Source organism: Microdochium trichocladiopsis, assembly GCF_020744255.1.
Source record: "Microdochium trichocladiopsis strain MPI-CAGE-CH-0230 chromosome Unknown B0I36scaffold_13, whole genome shotgun sequence".
Taxonomy (NCBI): Eukaryota; Fungi; Ascomycota; class Sordariomycetes; order Xylariales; family Microdochiaceae; genus Microdochium; species Microdochium trichocladiopsis.
This window is the reverse complement of record NW_025763556.1, coordinates 1,445,799-1,460,827: the sequence shown is the minus strand read 5'-3', so window position 1 is coordinate 1,460,827 and position 15,029 is coordinate 1,445,799. Positions and strand designations below refer to the sequence as shown.

Sequence of the window (15,029 nt, the reverse complement as noted above, 5' to 3'; positions counted from 1 at the left end):
TAGGTTGTTCAACTTTTTCGATATCGGAGGCTCGATTTGCGGATTGGTATGTACTTGAGGCTTTTGAAACAAAGAAAATACCGAGTGAGCACTATCGCTCGAGGCCCAGGAAGCTTCAGCAGATGTTCTTGGAAGCATTACCAGCAATGTTCCACCTGATGTTGCTGCCACAAGGCGACTCGCGCACCGCCACATTGTTGGCGGTCAGGGAGATGCTGATGTCGCGAGTGTTGGCAAACTCGCTGCGGGCAGCGATCCGGATCTCGCCGCCGCCGTTGACCGTACCGCTCTTGATGTTGACGCCGTAGCAGTTCTCAATGAGGATCGCATTGTTGCCGTTGCTGGCCAGGTCGACCTTGGCAATCTCGGCACCGCCCGACTCGGACACGCAGAAGATGCCGCGGCCGCCACCACGCGAGACGACCGAGTCCACATAGACGTTGGTGGCATAGCTCCCATCCGCCCGGCGGCCGTTGCGGTTGGCCATGCGGAACGTCGCGTAGCCGTTACCGGCGGCGACATTGTTGCCGTCGACCAGGCCCACGCGGGCGTTGGTCGTGGTCTGCAGGAGCAGCCCGCACTCGCCCACGTTGCGCGCAATGACCTTGTTGATGGTCAGGCCGTCAATGTTCCACGTCTCGACCGCGTGGCTGCCGGCGCCGGTGACGCTGATAGTGTCCATCCTCACGTTGGTGCTGCCCGCGTTGTCCCGGTCGAACCGGATCCCCAGGCCACCGCTGAGGTTCATGGTGATGATTCCTAGGGACAGGCCAGACGTGCCGTAGAACCGCAGGCCAAAGTACGGATTGCCCGTCATGGTGAGGTATGGGATCTGCACGTTGCTCGTGCCGAGGGACTCGATGGCCCCGCGGCCAGACTTGTTGCCCACGTTGATGGTTCCGCAGCCCTCAAAGATCTTGCCGCTCGAGATGCTGATAGTGTTGGCGCCAATGCTTCCCGATGCGATGACGGAGAGTCGCTGGCCAGAGGAGATGCGGTCGAGGGCGGTCTGGATGGCAAGGCGGTAGTCGGAGCCAGAGTATACAGTGGTGGATCCGACTGTCGCTACATATGCACCGGTGCTGCCAGTGACTCGGGCATTGGGAGTGCCATCTCCGCATGCCGCGAGCGCAGATGTTGCCAGGGCAAGGCAGGCCGTGATGCTAGACAGGAGACCCATGTTTGCAGCAGGTGAGTACAACAGTGAGTCCGTTTCGGTGTGTCGACCAGCACAAGTGGTCTTGCTGTGGGAACGTTCTTATAGACGTCCCAGTCCGGGCTGGGAAGAAAGGGACCCACGTTCCCTCCTCTTAAAAGGCATGATTTCATAGGTGTAAAGGGTTCGCGCGGCGGGATAATATCCTCCGATGGAACACGACTGTGTCACATTGGCTTTTGTGATGCATGGCGACCAAGACCTGTCTTTATTTCCCCGAATCTCGTGAACAACCTTCCACGATGGGGAGATGTTCCGTTCCTATTCTGGCGATGGGCTCTTGGCGGGTGCTTTTATTGGAGCGCTAGGGTTCCGGGCTCTCCGCACCGCAACATGCCAAGCTTCTCGGCGCGTCAAGCTTAAAGTGATTTGTTTTGTGGGCTCTTGAGCAGATGCGATTCATCTGGCTGTTATTCCTGTAGCTTGTATACTGGCATCGGGGACTGGGAGTCTAGTACCCCGCCGCTTCTCATCGCTGTGTTGCTCGGTGCACCTGACAGTCCCTCCAGTATCAATCCCTTCGTTTAAAGATCCAGCCTAGGGAGAGGCCCAATTGCCAATCTTCCGACATCACACACTAAGCAAAGGAATGCAGTAGCGTCAATAGCCACCACTTTTCCGGGCTCTATCACTGTCCCGTTCACTGGAGCGGGAAGCCCGCCAGCGGTAGTGGCGTACAAGATGTGGCTGTCCGCGGCAGTGTTCCCAAATGCCAGTGCCGTGCCACTGGCGACGGTCATCTCACCAGCTGATCCTACAGCGCTGACTGTGGACCCGTCTGGCCGGACCACGACGCCCTCATTATTGATGACGGCTGCAACCCAGATGTTGCCCCGCACGTCGATGGCAAAGTCGTCGATTGCAAGCCCGTCAGGCACGCAAGAGACAAGCTCCACCTTTGCGCTCTTGGCAGGCAATCCGTCCTCGGTGATGGCGAGCCGGAAGATGCTGGCCGTGTTCGAGTTGGTCCAGTACAGGTGCGAGTCGTGCAGCTTGATGCCGTTGACGCCGATTGGGACTGGTGCGCTGGGATCGGTGGCCTTGAGTTCCGGCACGTCGACGACCACGTGATGATCGCCAGTGAGTGGGCTGAACTTGTGGATGACGCCAAGAGCAGAGTCGGCAGCTAGAATGCTGTTCTGATAGTCCCCCAGACGCGCAAGACCGTTGAAGAGCCCTAGCTCTGGGTATCGGCCGACGAAGCCTGTCTCTGCGACACTGCCATTCTTTGCCAGTCTGATAAACTGCAGTGTCGCGCTCGCAGGCACTGGGTTGAACCCGTTCCACTTGGCCGCGGCCACGACAAAATGGTCCGGGGCAACTTGTACCACTCCAGCAGCGCCGTCCGTGTCTTGGAATTCGTGCAGCAGGGTCAGCCTCGCGTTCTTCAACCACGGCTGCTTGATGGTGTAGATCTGGGGCTTCGGATGGTTTTGGGTCACCAAAAGGTCCCCGTTGTCTCGGAAGGCAAGATTCTCAAGGAACGAGGGTTGATGACCGAGCCGGGCAACAATTCGCGACGGAAGTCGAGGAAGGCACGCGTCATTGAAACGAGCACCACCCTGAGGGATAAGAGTCGCCGCAGAAGCGCCTGCGAACAAAACGTGGAGCAACTTGATCTGCATGATGGCGATGATGATATGGCTGAATTCCTTTGTCATCCGGGACGTGTGGTGATTATTGCTGTGCTGGCTCTTGAGTTCGGTTCGAGATGCTCGTGACTGCTCCTGCTAATTCACTGGCTATTTATGCATCTCCATGCCCTAATTGGTATCCTTCCCGAAACTTTCGTCCACGATGGTGATAGAATGCTCATGCTTCATTAAAACTGGTGGCCGCGCACAGATCTTGACGACAAGGTGCAGGACAGGCTGCGTCAGGACTTAACCATCGCGTACCAGTCTTAGGAAGCAGCTTCCACACCTGTCTCCGAAATGGCCCAATCAGGTTGTGACATGAGGCTGAACAGAACGCCACTCGGGCTCCACTAAGTCCGCAACCCTGTTCTACGCCCTTGCTGGACTAGTCGCCTACTCATCATTGGATCACAAAGCAATGATACGACTACGGACTTAAGGTTGAGCGAGGTGGAATTCGCAAGGCGCAATTCGGGAATACAGATAACCCCGCTTATACTGGTCATAATAGATCTTCTCTGAAAAAGTCCCTGACCTAAAAGACTCCGCGGTACTAACAGGGAGCCGCCTTATCATGCAATGCTCCCTTCGTATCAGCAAGGCTTGCCCACAGTACGACGAGTATCTAGTCCTGGTGATAACAGTACCGGAGGGAGGTATTACCTAGGCCTCGTGACCTATAAAAAACAATGCCTCCTTTGGCGAATTTTAGGGGCTATGCCGCCGGAATTTGTGTGAAGTCGACAAGAGCGAGGAAATGCAGCGACCGGATTCTACTACAGCATATGTCGAATCCAGAAACGGAGTCTTTCGGCCTTGGCGGAAGGTGTGGACCAGCAGCTTCCTCATCGCTGGTATGTTTGCGGTCGAAACTCCGCAATCATGACACACTTGTGACTGGGCGATACGTGACAAGAGATCAGTTCTTTATGTGACAAGCTGCCCGGGGGTCCGCGTTATTCAATCCGCCACTCAGACGATCTCACTGTCACTGCCAGATCCGCTTGCACGAGACGCCGAGCTGGACCTAGACGACGAGCCAGACGTATCAAAGTGGGACATTGAATGCCAGGAGTGCTCGGAGTCGGTAGCGGCCCATCCATCTCCGTCATCGTCAGCGGAAGGGCTGTCTTGGCCAGCTTGCCGAGTTTCCTCCTCATCCTGTGAATCGACTCCGTCGGCCCCAACTCCCTCTTCCTCGTCCTCTTCCTCCTCGTTGTCATCGCTCCCATCATCATGGTCGTTGCTCCCAGAACTCGATCCTGAGCTAGAACTTTCTCGCCGGTGTCTTCTGGCAGATTGCCGCCAGATATTCAGCACTTCATCGGGCACAAAGTCGCGGAAGATGACCTTGATGGATGTCGAGTCGTCCTCAGACTTATCCCCAAGAACAAAGTCACATCTATCGACAACGGCTGCGCAGAACGCAGAGCTCGGCCAGCCCTCCGTGACAGTGGTGACGAGCGACCGATCCGGCTTTGGCCTTGGGCCCGCCCAGTGCGGGATGTAGGGCACGATCTCCCGTGGCGGCTTGCGGGACGAGGAATGACCCTGGTCCGGCGGCGGCATCACCAGCGCAGCACCGCGTGCACAGAGCAATTTGAAAGTGTCGAAAAACTGATCTGCAACGACCTCAAGTGATTGGTACCTCTGACTATCGCGCTCCCGCTTGTGGGCGGACTTGATCAAGGTAGACAGTGGCGTCACGTTGTCATCCGACAGCGAAGTGGATGTGTGGCCGCCTGCGTTGACGTTGGCCCCAGCATCTAGGAGTGCAGCAATGGCCTGGACCTGCGGAGCCTTGCATGCTCTGAGAAGCGTTCTGTCGAGAAGCCTCTGCCACACAGAAGTGTTCTCGGGTGGGTCATCCAAGCTGACGGGCTCTTCATCTCGAAGTGGCCCAGCTCCAGTCGGCGGACGGTGCTGGGCCCTTGGGAGGTCAAGAAAGCTCCGGTGCAAGTCAGCAAGCACCAGGCGGAGGATATCTCCTATCGGCATGGTGTAGGATAGACTGATTAGGAACCGGAGAGCTTGTCTGCTGCGACCCAGCGGTATTCTGGCTCCAGCTGAGAACAGCAACCTTACCGCGGTCCACTTGAAGCGAGCAAAGCCCTGGAGGATTGGGTGTCCTTGATTCACGTCCACACCTCGTTTTATCAACTCCTGCACGAGCTCCAGCTCATAGTCGTACACAATACGGGACGACTGTGCGTCCAGGACGTTGTGTAGACATGTCCTTAATGCGTCCCGGGGAGGGCAGTATCTCAGATTGGGCTCCCCCTTTGCCAGAAAAGCAAGGGCGACGCGATGTGCTGGGTACTTTGCGCTGCGCCAGAAGAGGTGGGGATCGTTCAGAATCGTCTTGTTCCTGTCGATATCAAACAGCAGGTTCGCAAAGCTCAGACACTCCTGGATCCGGCCCTGGACGCCAAATTCGATGCGGTTATGTCGTGAATTGCTTCTGTCTCTGCCCCTGTGGAGCTTATGGTTGCGCATAGTGGCCAGGAGATCCCGGAACAGCCTTCGATAGTTGATTGTAGGGGCCGAGACGTCAGCACCGCGGCTGACAAGGAGGCGGCAGAGCTCGACATTGCGCTCCTCGAGGGCCATTGAAAACGCCGACTCGCCAGAGGTTGCCACCAGATTTGGATCCGCGCCGGCGTCCAGGAGCGCACGTGCCACGTCCAAGGTATCTCTGGATGTAATGAATGGACTCTGGCAGACTTTCCACAGCGCGGTGTGTCCTGTAGAGGGTTCTTGGTAATTCGGGTCTGCGCCGTGGTCGAGAAGCCAGCGGACAGTCAGTAGCCTGTGTGGTGGCCGACCAGGACCAAGAAGCGCCAGCGGCTTCGCGACGCCCAACAACGGGGTGAAGCCGCTAGCATCCACGTCATTGACGCGAGCACCGGACTCGGCCAAGAGCCTCAAAAGCTCCGGCATGCAGGCACTTGCAGCGAGGACCATGGGCGAGTGTTCACAGGGGAGCTCGGGGTGGACATTCGCGCCATGGCCGATGAGGTCGGCAGCCAGCCCAACCGGGTCTGTTTGGGGCTCTTCTCCAGCCGCAAGCGACCCACGACCAAAGACAGGCGAGCTCGCGAAATTGTACGCAGGCGCGTCGAGGCACACAATGTCCAAAGGCTTGAAGGACTGTTGTGGGACCGGCCGAGCTCTTATGGTTGGCACGGTCCAGACTGCGTTGACGTCGGCGCCTGCGCGAATCAGCTCTTTGGCACTGTCGTGCTGTCGATATACACAGGCTACATGCAAGGCGGTCCGGCCGTCTTGCTCTAATGCCGTCGCTGAAAAGCCGCGGGAGAGAAGGAGGCGCGTGGTCTCTATGCTGGTGGACTGCGTGACTGACAGGGAGAGAACGCCCAAGCCGCCACGCGCGAGACGGAGGCCGTCGTCTTTGGGCGATTCGACAAGAAGAAGCTCCCGCAAGACTTTTCGGCTGTTGGTGACCACTGCGGAGTCGAGTGCAGTATGGTTTGGAACCGTAAGCGAGACAGCAGTCGCTGCGCCGAGAGAGAGCAGGAGGAGAGCCATGTCCTCGTGTTGGAGACACAGAGCCAAATGCAATGCCGTCCAGCATCCACCGAGAAGCCAGGATACCCGGTCAGTCACCGTCGGGGGGTCCGGGGAAGGATCGGCGCCGGGAATGCAGCGACACAGTCCACGGTAAGATGCGTCGATCCGAGCTCCATGGCGGACGAGTAGTCTAACAACGTCCTCGTGGCGGCAGGCTACAGCAAGATGCAACGCGGACCACCATGTCGTCTGTGCCATCGCCGAAAGGAAGTCGAAGGGGTCGACAGCCGCGGATCTCGGCAGGCAAGTGAGGACGCCCGAGGAGACCCACGGTCGCCGTGGTGGCAGCGAGCCTCGGTGAAGGCCTCGGGGCTGGACCAGGAAGTGAGGCTCAGGTGGTTCCCGAGCACGCCGCCGCACCTGTATAGTCTGGTCCCGGGCCGCGCGGAGCCACTGTCGATGATGGAGCACAGTGCACAGGGGCGAGTATATCGGCCCTTGGAACGCGGCATGGGGAGGCGGGCCGTACTGCGGGTGTGGCGCGGGCCACCAGAAGTGATGCAAGCACTGGGTATTGGGATCTCCACTGTGCTTGGTGGTAAAGACGGCATTGGGGTCCGCGCCGCCATCGAGCAGAGTCTGGACGAGGCCTACAAAGCCCTGGCTGGCCGCCCAGATGAGCAGGTACGGGAACGTCGCAAGAGCTTGGCCAGCAATGACGGGGTGAAGCACCGCGTGGAACCTGCGATTGACAGCTGCCAGCGACGGCCGAGCGAGGAGCGGTAGCTGATCGGAAATCATGATCACGAGCTCCGAGGGCAGTGCCTCCAGGGATAACCTGGGCCCCTGATCAGATGGAGAAGCCATATCTGAAGGAACACCCATCTCTTGTTCGGTGCTTGTGCGCATCGACATAGCGCCCGATCGCGGTCTTTGTTCTTGGTGGGTGAGAGGGTCGCAGAAATGTCAAGACGCCAAGGTGGACGGACAACTGGCATGGCCACGCTCGAGCCCTGTCTTTTGCCCTTGTATGGCTGCCCCTCATCTACGGCTTATGTAGTGTCTGTTGGCTGCAGGGCGGCTGACAGAGCCACGGAATGCAACGTCTTCTGGTGACTTGCAGACCTGGCTGGGGTGATTCACGTGGCACCGTGAGACGACCAACGATGCTTTTTATCGCGAAGGTGGCTCACGAGGATGAAGGAGACCCAACTGTAGGTACTGGTGCCGAACCGTCGTCTGGCGTTGTGCCTCCTAACCGAGACATGGCCCTCGGCTACGCTACCCGTTCAGCATGTACCTCATCACGCTCTTGCTGGCAATGGCGCTGACAGGCCGTGAAGACCATCGTCGGCCGGGGCCACACGCATGCAGTGGAATGCCGGACTGGCGCTTAGATTCTCTCAACATATCATACGCTTTGTCCACCAGTAGTCACCATTCACTGAAACCAATTTGGCCATGTGATGATATAACGACGCTTTTGGATGGTGAGTGAAGATCAGCCAGTGTGCGACAACTAGTCGCGTTGATGACTCGGAGGCAGTCGAGACACGAAAGAGCTGTCATCAATTCGGTTTCAAATGTCGTTCCATATATAGTACCCTTGGTCCTTATTAGGGCTTTGAAACCATCGAAGAATACTTCGCTGCATACATACAGAGCTGCTGCCTTTTTCGATGATTTCTGGTGGACTCAGGCAGCAAGGGATCAACGCTGCTAAACACTTCCAACATCCACTCCCTGGGATCACAGCGATAAGCGCTCAATTAGTCAATGAACAGGTCAAGCTATAGTTAGGTACCAAAACATCCGGGGATGACGATATGGGCGAGGCGGCCATGTGACCTTGGCATAGAAACATCAGGTTCCACTTGTGCGGGAGTAGTTGTGCCCCACGTGGCGCCATAAGCGGGGTTGGAATGCATACTGGATCAGCTTTATGCATAGTCTGCATAACTTATGCGGCTGCTGCCAGAAACATCTGACTCGATACTATCCAGCTCAGTACGAGGAACCGATCGGCGAGTCACTTCATCCCTCCGCGTCTTTGCAGACGTTACCAATGTTTTTGTTAAGATTTACGGTGTATTACGATCTCGAATCAGATACAGCTGATAAACTAAATCCGAATTGTCTAATTTTATTCGCACGAATTAACATTTCATTAAACCATACTTAAAAGTATTCCAAAAAGAAATGGAAACCACCCCTCTCCTCGTTGAATAGCTAAATCAGCTCTAGGATTCAAGCTTTTGACTCAGGAACATCATTGTTTGGTAATTCTGATCGACTGCTGTGGTGATCATAAGAGGATCTTTTAACATGTTGGCCGAGGATGCACGACGTGGTATAAAATTTCGCCCATCATTCTAAAGGTCAGCTAGATGCAGTCTTGCGTCTATGGTATCAGCGCTCGCCCATGAGGGGGTCACACCAAAGACATAATTCTGAATTGAGACAAAGTGGGATGGCTACCACACGCAAGCTGCCCTCTGGCCAGTGATTAGTAGCGAGTGACGTTCTGCTATGAATCGTCGACAGCCTCATGTCTCTTGTTTCAAATTGAGGGGCACTACGGGCAGTGCCTGTGGTCATTCGACGCTGTGGACAGTGGGGACGATGTTTTAATGCTCAGCTCTTGTTGCCGCGCACGTCATGCCCCCTTCATACACCGCTTCGACCTGGTGCCTGTTCGATGGATTCAGAAATACCGATGTAGCAGAAGTTGACCTCTAGTGATTGGAAACACCAAGCAGTGCAGAATTGGTTGTCTCGGATGTCAGGACATTGATGTCGACCGGCCTGGAGTTGGAAACATCGTGCACAGACCACGTGGAAGGCGACCACTGCGAAGTGCCATGGCCGCGCCGACATGACAGGTGGCCTCTATCTCATCGAGGCTAGTTGGCTCTGGTCAAGCTCAAAGTTTTACCCTCATGACTTTGACAACACATTGTCTCAAATGACTTGGGCGTCTATTTCGAAGATAAAATAACTTGGCGAGAAGCTGAAGTGACGAGGGATGGCGCTTCACGAGTCCCAGCACTTCGGGGCTAAAGTCCTGGCATGTAGATGACTGACTGGGCCGTTCGAGCTTTGATCCGTGTAATAATAGTTTCTCACATCCTGCAATTAGCGTGGGAACATGTGGTCCTAGCCTGAGACATTCTCGGTGTGGTGGGTTGAAATTATGGAGTGTTTCATTCCACGCTGAGGCGGACGAAAAGGGAGGCAAAAAACTGAGACATAAACGAGGCTGCCACCTTTGCAAAGAATGAAGGACCAGCCACAATGGGGATCTTGAGACCACTTCACCGGGTGTGCGTTTGTGCTCATAAAGGAGCAGTATCTCACTGCAAACCGTCGCTGGAGGCCCGAATGAAACCCTCTCCAACAAAGCGTTCTGTTACACCGATAGTCAGTCAGTATCTAGCCGACATCATGATACGAAGATTAGCCACCATACTGGCGCTGGCAGCCGGTGCCACGGCAGCCGTCGCACCCGGTCAGCCAGCACGCAGTTGCGGCAGTTTTGGCGACAAAGAGATTGCAGAGATGCACCGGAACGCGTCGGTCATCGAGGCGGCCAATGCAGCCATGGGGATAGTGGACACAGCGGCTACGCTTGTGGTCGACACATATTTCCATGTTGTGGCACTCAGCAAGAACGAATCCGATGGCTACATCCCGCAGGCGGCCATGACGAAGCAGCTGCAGGTGATGAACGCGGCGTACCAGCCGTACGGGATCCAGTTCAACCTCAAGGGCACCGACTGGACCATTAACAAGCGCTGGGCAGTCGACAAGAAGACCAAGAGGATGAAGGCGGCGCTACGCAAGGGGGACTACAAGACGCTCAACATCTACTTCCAGAAGCGCCTCAAGGACGACAACCTCGGCTACTGCTACTTCCCCCGCGGCCCGCCCAAGCCAGGCTCCAAGAAGTTCATCCGGGATGGGTGCTCGATCGACGGTGCATCGGTCCCTGGAGGCGCGTACACCGGCTACAACCTTGGCCTGACGGCCGTGCACGAGGTCGGGCACTGGTTTGGCCTGCTGCATACCTTTGAGGGACAGAACTGTGCCGGCACGGGCGACTTTGTGGCCGACACGCCACAGCAGATCAGCGCCACCGTCGGCTGTCCAGAGGGCAGAGACTCGTGCCCGAGCAGCCCTGGACTCGACCCCATCCACAACTACATGGACTACTCGACGGACGCATGCTACACCCAGTTCACCGAGGGCCAGCGGCAGCGCATGATTACCATGTACAACACGTATCGCAAGAATTCTTGAGGGCCGACTGCGGCTGGGGAGTGGGACAGGGGTATCGGGCTGGCCCCGATGTCGGGGTCACAAGGGCCTATCACTAGCTGAGCATGGTACATAGAACGAGCATGGATCTTTATATCTCTCCTTTTAGAATGCGATCAGTTCTAGATCATTGGTGCTGTCTCTGGTGTATGCACAGAGTGATGCTCCCATCCAGTGTCGATTCCAAGACTTCTGCTCAGCGCTTGGAGGAGGTGAATGCATATGCTAGGAATTCGAAGCCCATGGGAGGCATCATAAAGGCCTCGCGGCAAGCAGCTCACCGATACACTCGCCGAATCCGACGCCGCTATCTTTACTACCAGCCCAGCCGACCAGCCGGACCGAGTCCCCGTCTTGCAAGTAACCCCTCTCGGTGCCATCCACCAGCTTTATAGGATCCGTGCCACCCTTGGTCACCTCCAACAGACTGCCCAAGCTCTCTCGTGTCTCACCACTGACCGTGCCGGTCGCCGCGACGTCGCCCGTTCGTAGGGCACTGCCGCTGCTAGCGAGGTGGGCCAGCATCTGCTTGGGCGTCCAGTACATGGTCTGCACTTTGGTCGTGCCCGTGACCGTCGCGCTGCTGCCGGAGAGAACCTCGACCTGGATCGTGATGTCGTGGGACGAGTTGTCCGGGTCCTGGAGGTACGCTGGGATGCCGCCGGGTGCGTGGGCGGGCTGCGGCACGGCGGCCTTGTAGGGCTGCAGGGCGTCGAGGGTGACGATCCATGGGGAGATGGAGGTGCCAAAGGACTTGCCGTTCAGAGGTCCAAGGGGCACCATTTCCAGCCCTTGGATGTCGCGGGCTGTACAGGCGGACAAGAAAGAATCAGCACGGACTCTCGACGAAGTTCAAAGCTGGCATGAGAGCTGGAAACTTACCACTCCAGTCGTTGAAGAGCGCATAGCCAAAGATGTGCTCCTCCGCGTCCTTTGCGTTGAGCCGCTTCCGCATGGGCAGAGGCTTGCCCACGATGGCCGCGAGCTCGACCTCGTAGTCGACCGCTCTGGACGGCCCGCAGAGGATCGTGGGGGGTTCGTTCGAGCCCGGAGATGGTCGCGAGCGGAACTGGCCGATAGGCCGCTCGATCTCGGTGCCCGAGACGAGGATGGAGCTGCAGCGGCCCTGGTAGCCGACGGGCAACTGGAAGAAGGCGGGCGGTGGATTGGGGTTGTTGACGACGATGCGGCCTGCGTTCTTGACGTGTTCGAGACTGCAGGAAAAGTCTGGTGATTTCCGTTGGCGTTAGTGTTGTAAGCTTGGGGCTTTGGAGGTCAAACATACCTGTAAAGTCGCCGATCTGTACTGGCAAGTGCAGCTTCACATGGCCCAGGTTCTCCTTTGCTTCTTCTGGGAACGCGTCAAAGCCCTTTTGCGTGTACGCCTCGCGGATGGCAGCCTGGACGGCTCTGTGCGTGCTCTTGGGCAGAGCAGCGAACTCGTTCAGGGTGGAGCTGTTGAGGGCGCTCTCGGGCAGTTGTGCCGCCGCAATGTCCTTGAAAAAGCCATGCCTGTGCAGAGCACTCAGAGAGATGACGGTGTTTTCCAGGCGCGTGACGGCCTGCGGACTTGTGAACTGAGCGGAAGAGCCGATTCCAAAGGGAATGTTGCGCTCTGAAAAGTGGGAGGCGTAGTTGGGGTCCGACATTGTCCTTCTGTTATGGTTTCGTGCGGATGTGGCCAAACGAAGCTTGCGCACTAAGGAATAGAAAGCTGACGATCACTGGACAAGATTACAAGTCGACAAACAAGAATACGATCTTTCGCAAGAGGCATACTGCCACGCTCACCCTACAGATCGGGCTGAATTAAAGGCCGACGTCGTCATCGGCTGGCGGGGGAAAGCATCGCCGACCCGGCTCGGTAGGGAACGCAATGAGGAGTAGTGGAGGGGCTCCAGGGGTTTTTCGTGGGGGAGCTCGCTCTCGCGCTCCAAAGGCCCCCCGCAACCTGCTCCTGCGAACCACTCCAGTATCCCTTGTCCCGTGCGGAGCTACATCCGCAGTGGCCGGTCCAAGCCCACATCCCGAACTCGCTCGGGGCAAACTACGGCCGGTATGATGATCCCCTCACTCGTGATCCCACTCTGGGTGATGAGGGGATAGAGGGGAATGCCGTGGTTCTGTTCTTTTCTACTGGCTCACATAATCTCTTTTTCTCTGCTGTTTTATCCTTCGCGTTCCAAGCCACTTGCGTCAATCTGTCAGCTTACAGAAACTCTACTGTCACCCCTTGGGAGTATTTACTACCATCACTCGCACCACCTCGAATCTTCCGCGCAGATTAGAAGCAGACACATCTCCCACCATGGCGTTACACGGCAAGCTCGACCTGCCCAAGCGGTACATCACCACCACCAACGACGAGGGTCTTGCAGTCGTCGACACGACTGTCCCTGCGGACGCCCCCTTCTACGAGCTGCGGGCCGGGGACGCGGCCTTTGCGCAGTGCTACGTCACGTCTTCCTTCCCCGCCAAGCTGGCCGACAAGGCCGACCTTAATGTCTACACCGAATTCCTCAAGCAGCCGCCGGGGCTTGTCGTCAACAGCGGCACGGTGCTGCGGTACGTCGACATGCCTCCCGGAGCGACGTCGCCGATGCACAAGACGCTCAGTCTCGACTATGGCGTCGTGCTCGAGGGCAATATCGAGCTCGTCCTCGACTCGGGCGAGACGCGGCCGATGAAGCGCGGCGACATCTGTGTCCAGCGCGCGACGATGCACGCGTGGCGCAACATGAGCGACACCGAGTGGGGTCGCATGCTGTACATCCTCCAGCCCGTCGAGCCGTTCGCCGTGGCCGGCAAGGAGGTCAAGGAGGATCTGGGCGGGATGCACGGCGTGGCGGACTCGTCATAGAGGCTTGGTGCTTGCTTTTTTGCGAAGATGAGCAATCTGCACAGCGTGTTCTAGTATTGTAGTGGAGCTTGCATGCATGAAGAGCGACCAAGCAGAATATACAACAAGTTAAAACAATACCAATGGCCGTTCGGTATCGGCATTTCCGAACTGTTGCGCACGAGAAACGCGTCTGGCCTTGAATGGAACTGACACGCTCCCAGTGTTGTATTTTGTGTCCTCTCAACTACACGTGCAGGGTTATATAGAAGCAAGCATACCAAGGCGAAGGAGCAAATATTGGCAATCAGATAAACAAGCATTCATTTCGCTCGGATCTATCTACATCTCTCCTCCCACAGGCACGTTACGGAACTTGTCACCAAACGCAATCCGCGCTGCCTTGGCCGTCGCCTGTCATTTCGTTAGTGCCGTGCTCCTGGAGATACCCCAAGAGATAAGATGAACGTACTGAATTCAAAAAGACACCGGTGAACATGGTGGTGATAAAAGTCCGCTCAATGTTGTTCTGGTACACGCGGATCCCGGACTGGTCGCGCTCACGGTTGATGGGCCGGTACGGCGGCACACGGCGGTGCGAGTGGTCCCAAGGCACGGGGGCCTCGACGTCGCCCGCCGTGGATGCTGATGATGACGTGTTGATGCTCTCAATGTCTGCAGTCGTGGGCGTGGGCTTGATGCCGCCGCCGCCAGAGTGGTGGAGTGCGTAGTCGTCGAGAACCGTCCTGGCGGTGCGGGTCTCGACGACGGTGGTGGTGGCGGACATGGCTTTGAGAGTTTTTGTGGCTGTGGAGGAGCTGTGGATGTATCGCCTTCCTTTTGACCTTGAGAGGTGAGATGGTTCGTGATGGCCTCGTCGTTCGGTATGTCCTGAGTCTTGGCCTCGCTGTCGCTATCTCGTCGTCGATGAGCGTCAGATTGTCCACGTGAAGAGGACAGCAGGACTGGCAGGGCGGCCCAGGGTGGGCAGGCGAGCGACTCAAGAACCCAGCCGAACCGAAGAGGATCCCGCGTGACGGACGGGGTCCTCGGCACAAGGTGGTGGTGGTGGGCCTGGCCAGGTCGACCGTGTGTCCCGAGTGGGCCGAATTAACCTCTGACCTTACAGGGCCAAAAGGCCCCTGCGGAGAACACAACCTCCCCATCGGGATGTGGAGGAGACGACCCCTGGCCCGCATGGCTCAAGGTGTGGCAGTCAGACAGACCCCTCGACTCCAACCATCCAGGCCGGCCGGTCCGCCACAGCCCCCAACAATTAGACACCAACTCTCACCCGCGGCCGCTGGTCGAGTTATCCACCCGAGACGGAGCTTGTAGCTGCCGTCGCCGAGCTTCGAATCCCTCTTCCCACGCGTCCACACGGGATTTCTTGCCTCCTACGGCTGTCCCCTTCTTCCTATTCGCCTGTAGGACTTTGCGCAAGTACATCCGCATCACTGCAAGCTCCGGGGTCGCGATTGTGTCTGCC

The 15,029-nt window shown here is 57.2% G+C and overlaps 7 protein-coding genes across 7 annotated transcripts; 2 read left to right on the top strand and 5 right to left on the bottom strand.

Moving 5' to 3' along the window:
- Positions 1-2: 2 nt before the first annotated feature.
- Positions 3-954, bottom strand: B0I36DRAFT_338955 (uncharacterized protein). Its single transcript, XM_046155850.1, has one exon. It carries the CDS (start codon positions 815-817, stop codon positions 116-118), a length of 702 nt encoding a protein of 233 aa, XP_046005570.1. The 5' UTR covers positions 818-954; the 3' UTR covers positions 3-115.
- A 786-nt stretch (positions 955-1,740) lies between these two features.
- Positions 1,741-2,841, bottom strand: B0I36DRAFT_369540 (uncharacterized protein; the record flags this gene model as incomplete). The annotated part of the gene is made up of 1 exon (XM_046159794.1): positions 1,741-2,841. The coding sequence occupies one exon, from the start codon at positions 2,839-2,841 to the stop codon at positions 1,741-1,743; it is 1,101 nt and encodes a 366-aa protein (XP_046005569.1).
- Positions 2,842-3,825: 984 nt separating this feature from the next.
- Positions 3,826-7,299, bottom strand: B0I36DRAFT_369539 (uncharacterized protein; the record flags this gene model as incomplete). Its single annotated transcript, XM_046159793.1, has 1 exon — positions 3,826-7,299. The coding sequence occupies one exon, from the start codon at positions 7,297-7,299 to the stop codon at positions 3,826-3,828; it is 3,474 nt and encodes a 1,157-aa protein (XP_046005568.1).
- A 2,643-nt stretch (positions 7,300-9,942) lies between these two features.
- B0I36DRAFT_255660 (metalloprotease 1) lies at positions 9,943-10,683 on the top strand (the record flags this gene model as incomplete). The annotated part of the gene is made up of 1 exon (XM_046150895.1): positions 9,943-10,683. The coding sequence occupies one exon, from the start codon at positions 9,943-9,945 to the stop codon at positions 10,681-10,683; it is 741 nt and encodes a 246-aa protein (XP_046005567.1).
- A 97-nt stretch (positions 10,684-10,780) lies between these two features.
- Positions 10,781-12,567, bottom strand: B0I36DRAFT_389449 (uncharacterized protein). The gene is made up of 3 exons (XM_046161334.1): positions 11,987-12,567; positions 11,584-11,928; positions 10,781-11,507 (listed from the first exon to the last, which is right to left on the bottom strand). The coding sequence occupies exons 1-3, from the start codon at positions 12,348-12,350 to the stop codon at positions 10,954-10,956; spliced, it is 1,263 nt and encodes a 420-aa protein (XP_046005566.1). The 5' UTR covers positions 12,351-12,567; the 3' UTR covers positions 10,781-10,953.
- A 232-nt stretch (positions 12,568-12,799) lies between these two features.
- B0I36DRAFT_338949 (uncharacterized protein) lies at positions 12,800-13,745 on the top strand. The gene has a single exon (XM_046155849.1). It carries the CDS (start codon positions 13,010-13,012, stop codon positions 13,559-13,561), a length of 552 nt encoding a protein of 183 aa, XP_046005565.1. The 5' UTR covers positions 12,800-13,009; the 3' UTR covers positions 13,562-13,745.
- A 137-nt stretch (positions 13,746-13,882) lies between these two features.
- On the bottom strand, positions 13,883-14,327 carry B0I36DRAFT_369535 (uncharacterized protein; the record flags this gene model as incomplete). The annotated part of the gene is made up of 2 exons (XM_046159792.1): positions 13,883-13,954; positions 14,013-14,327. 2 exons carry the CDS (start codon positions 14,325-14,327, stop codon positions 13,883-13,885), a joined length of 387 nt encoding a protein of 128 aa, XP_046005564.1.
- Positions 14,328-15,029: the final 702 nt, after the last annotated feature.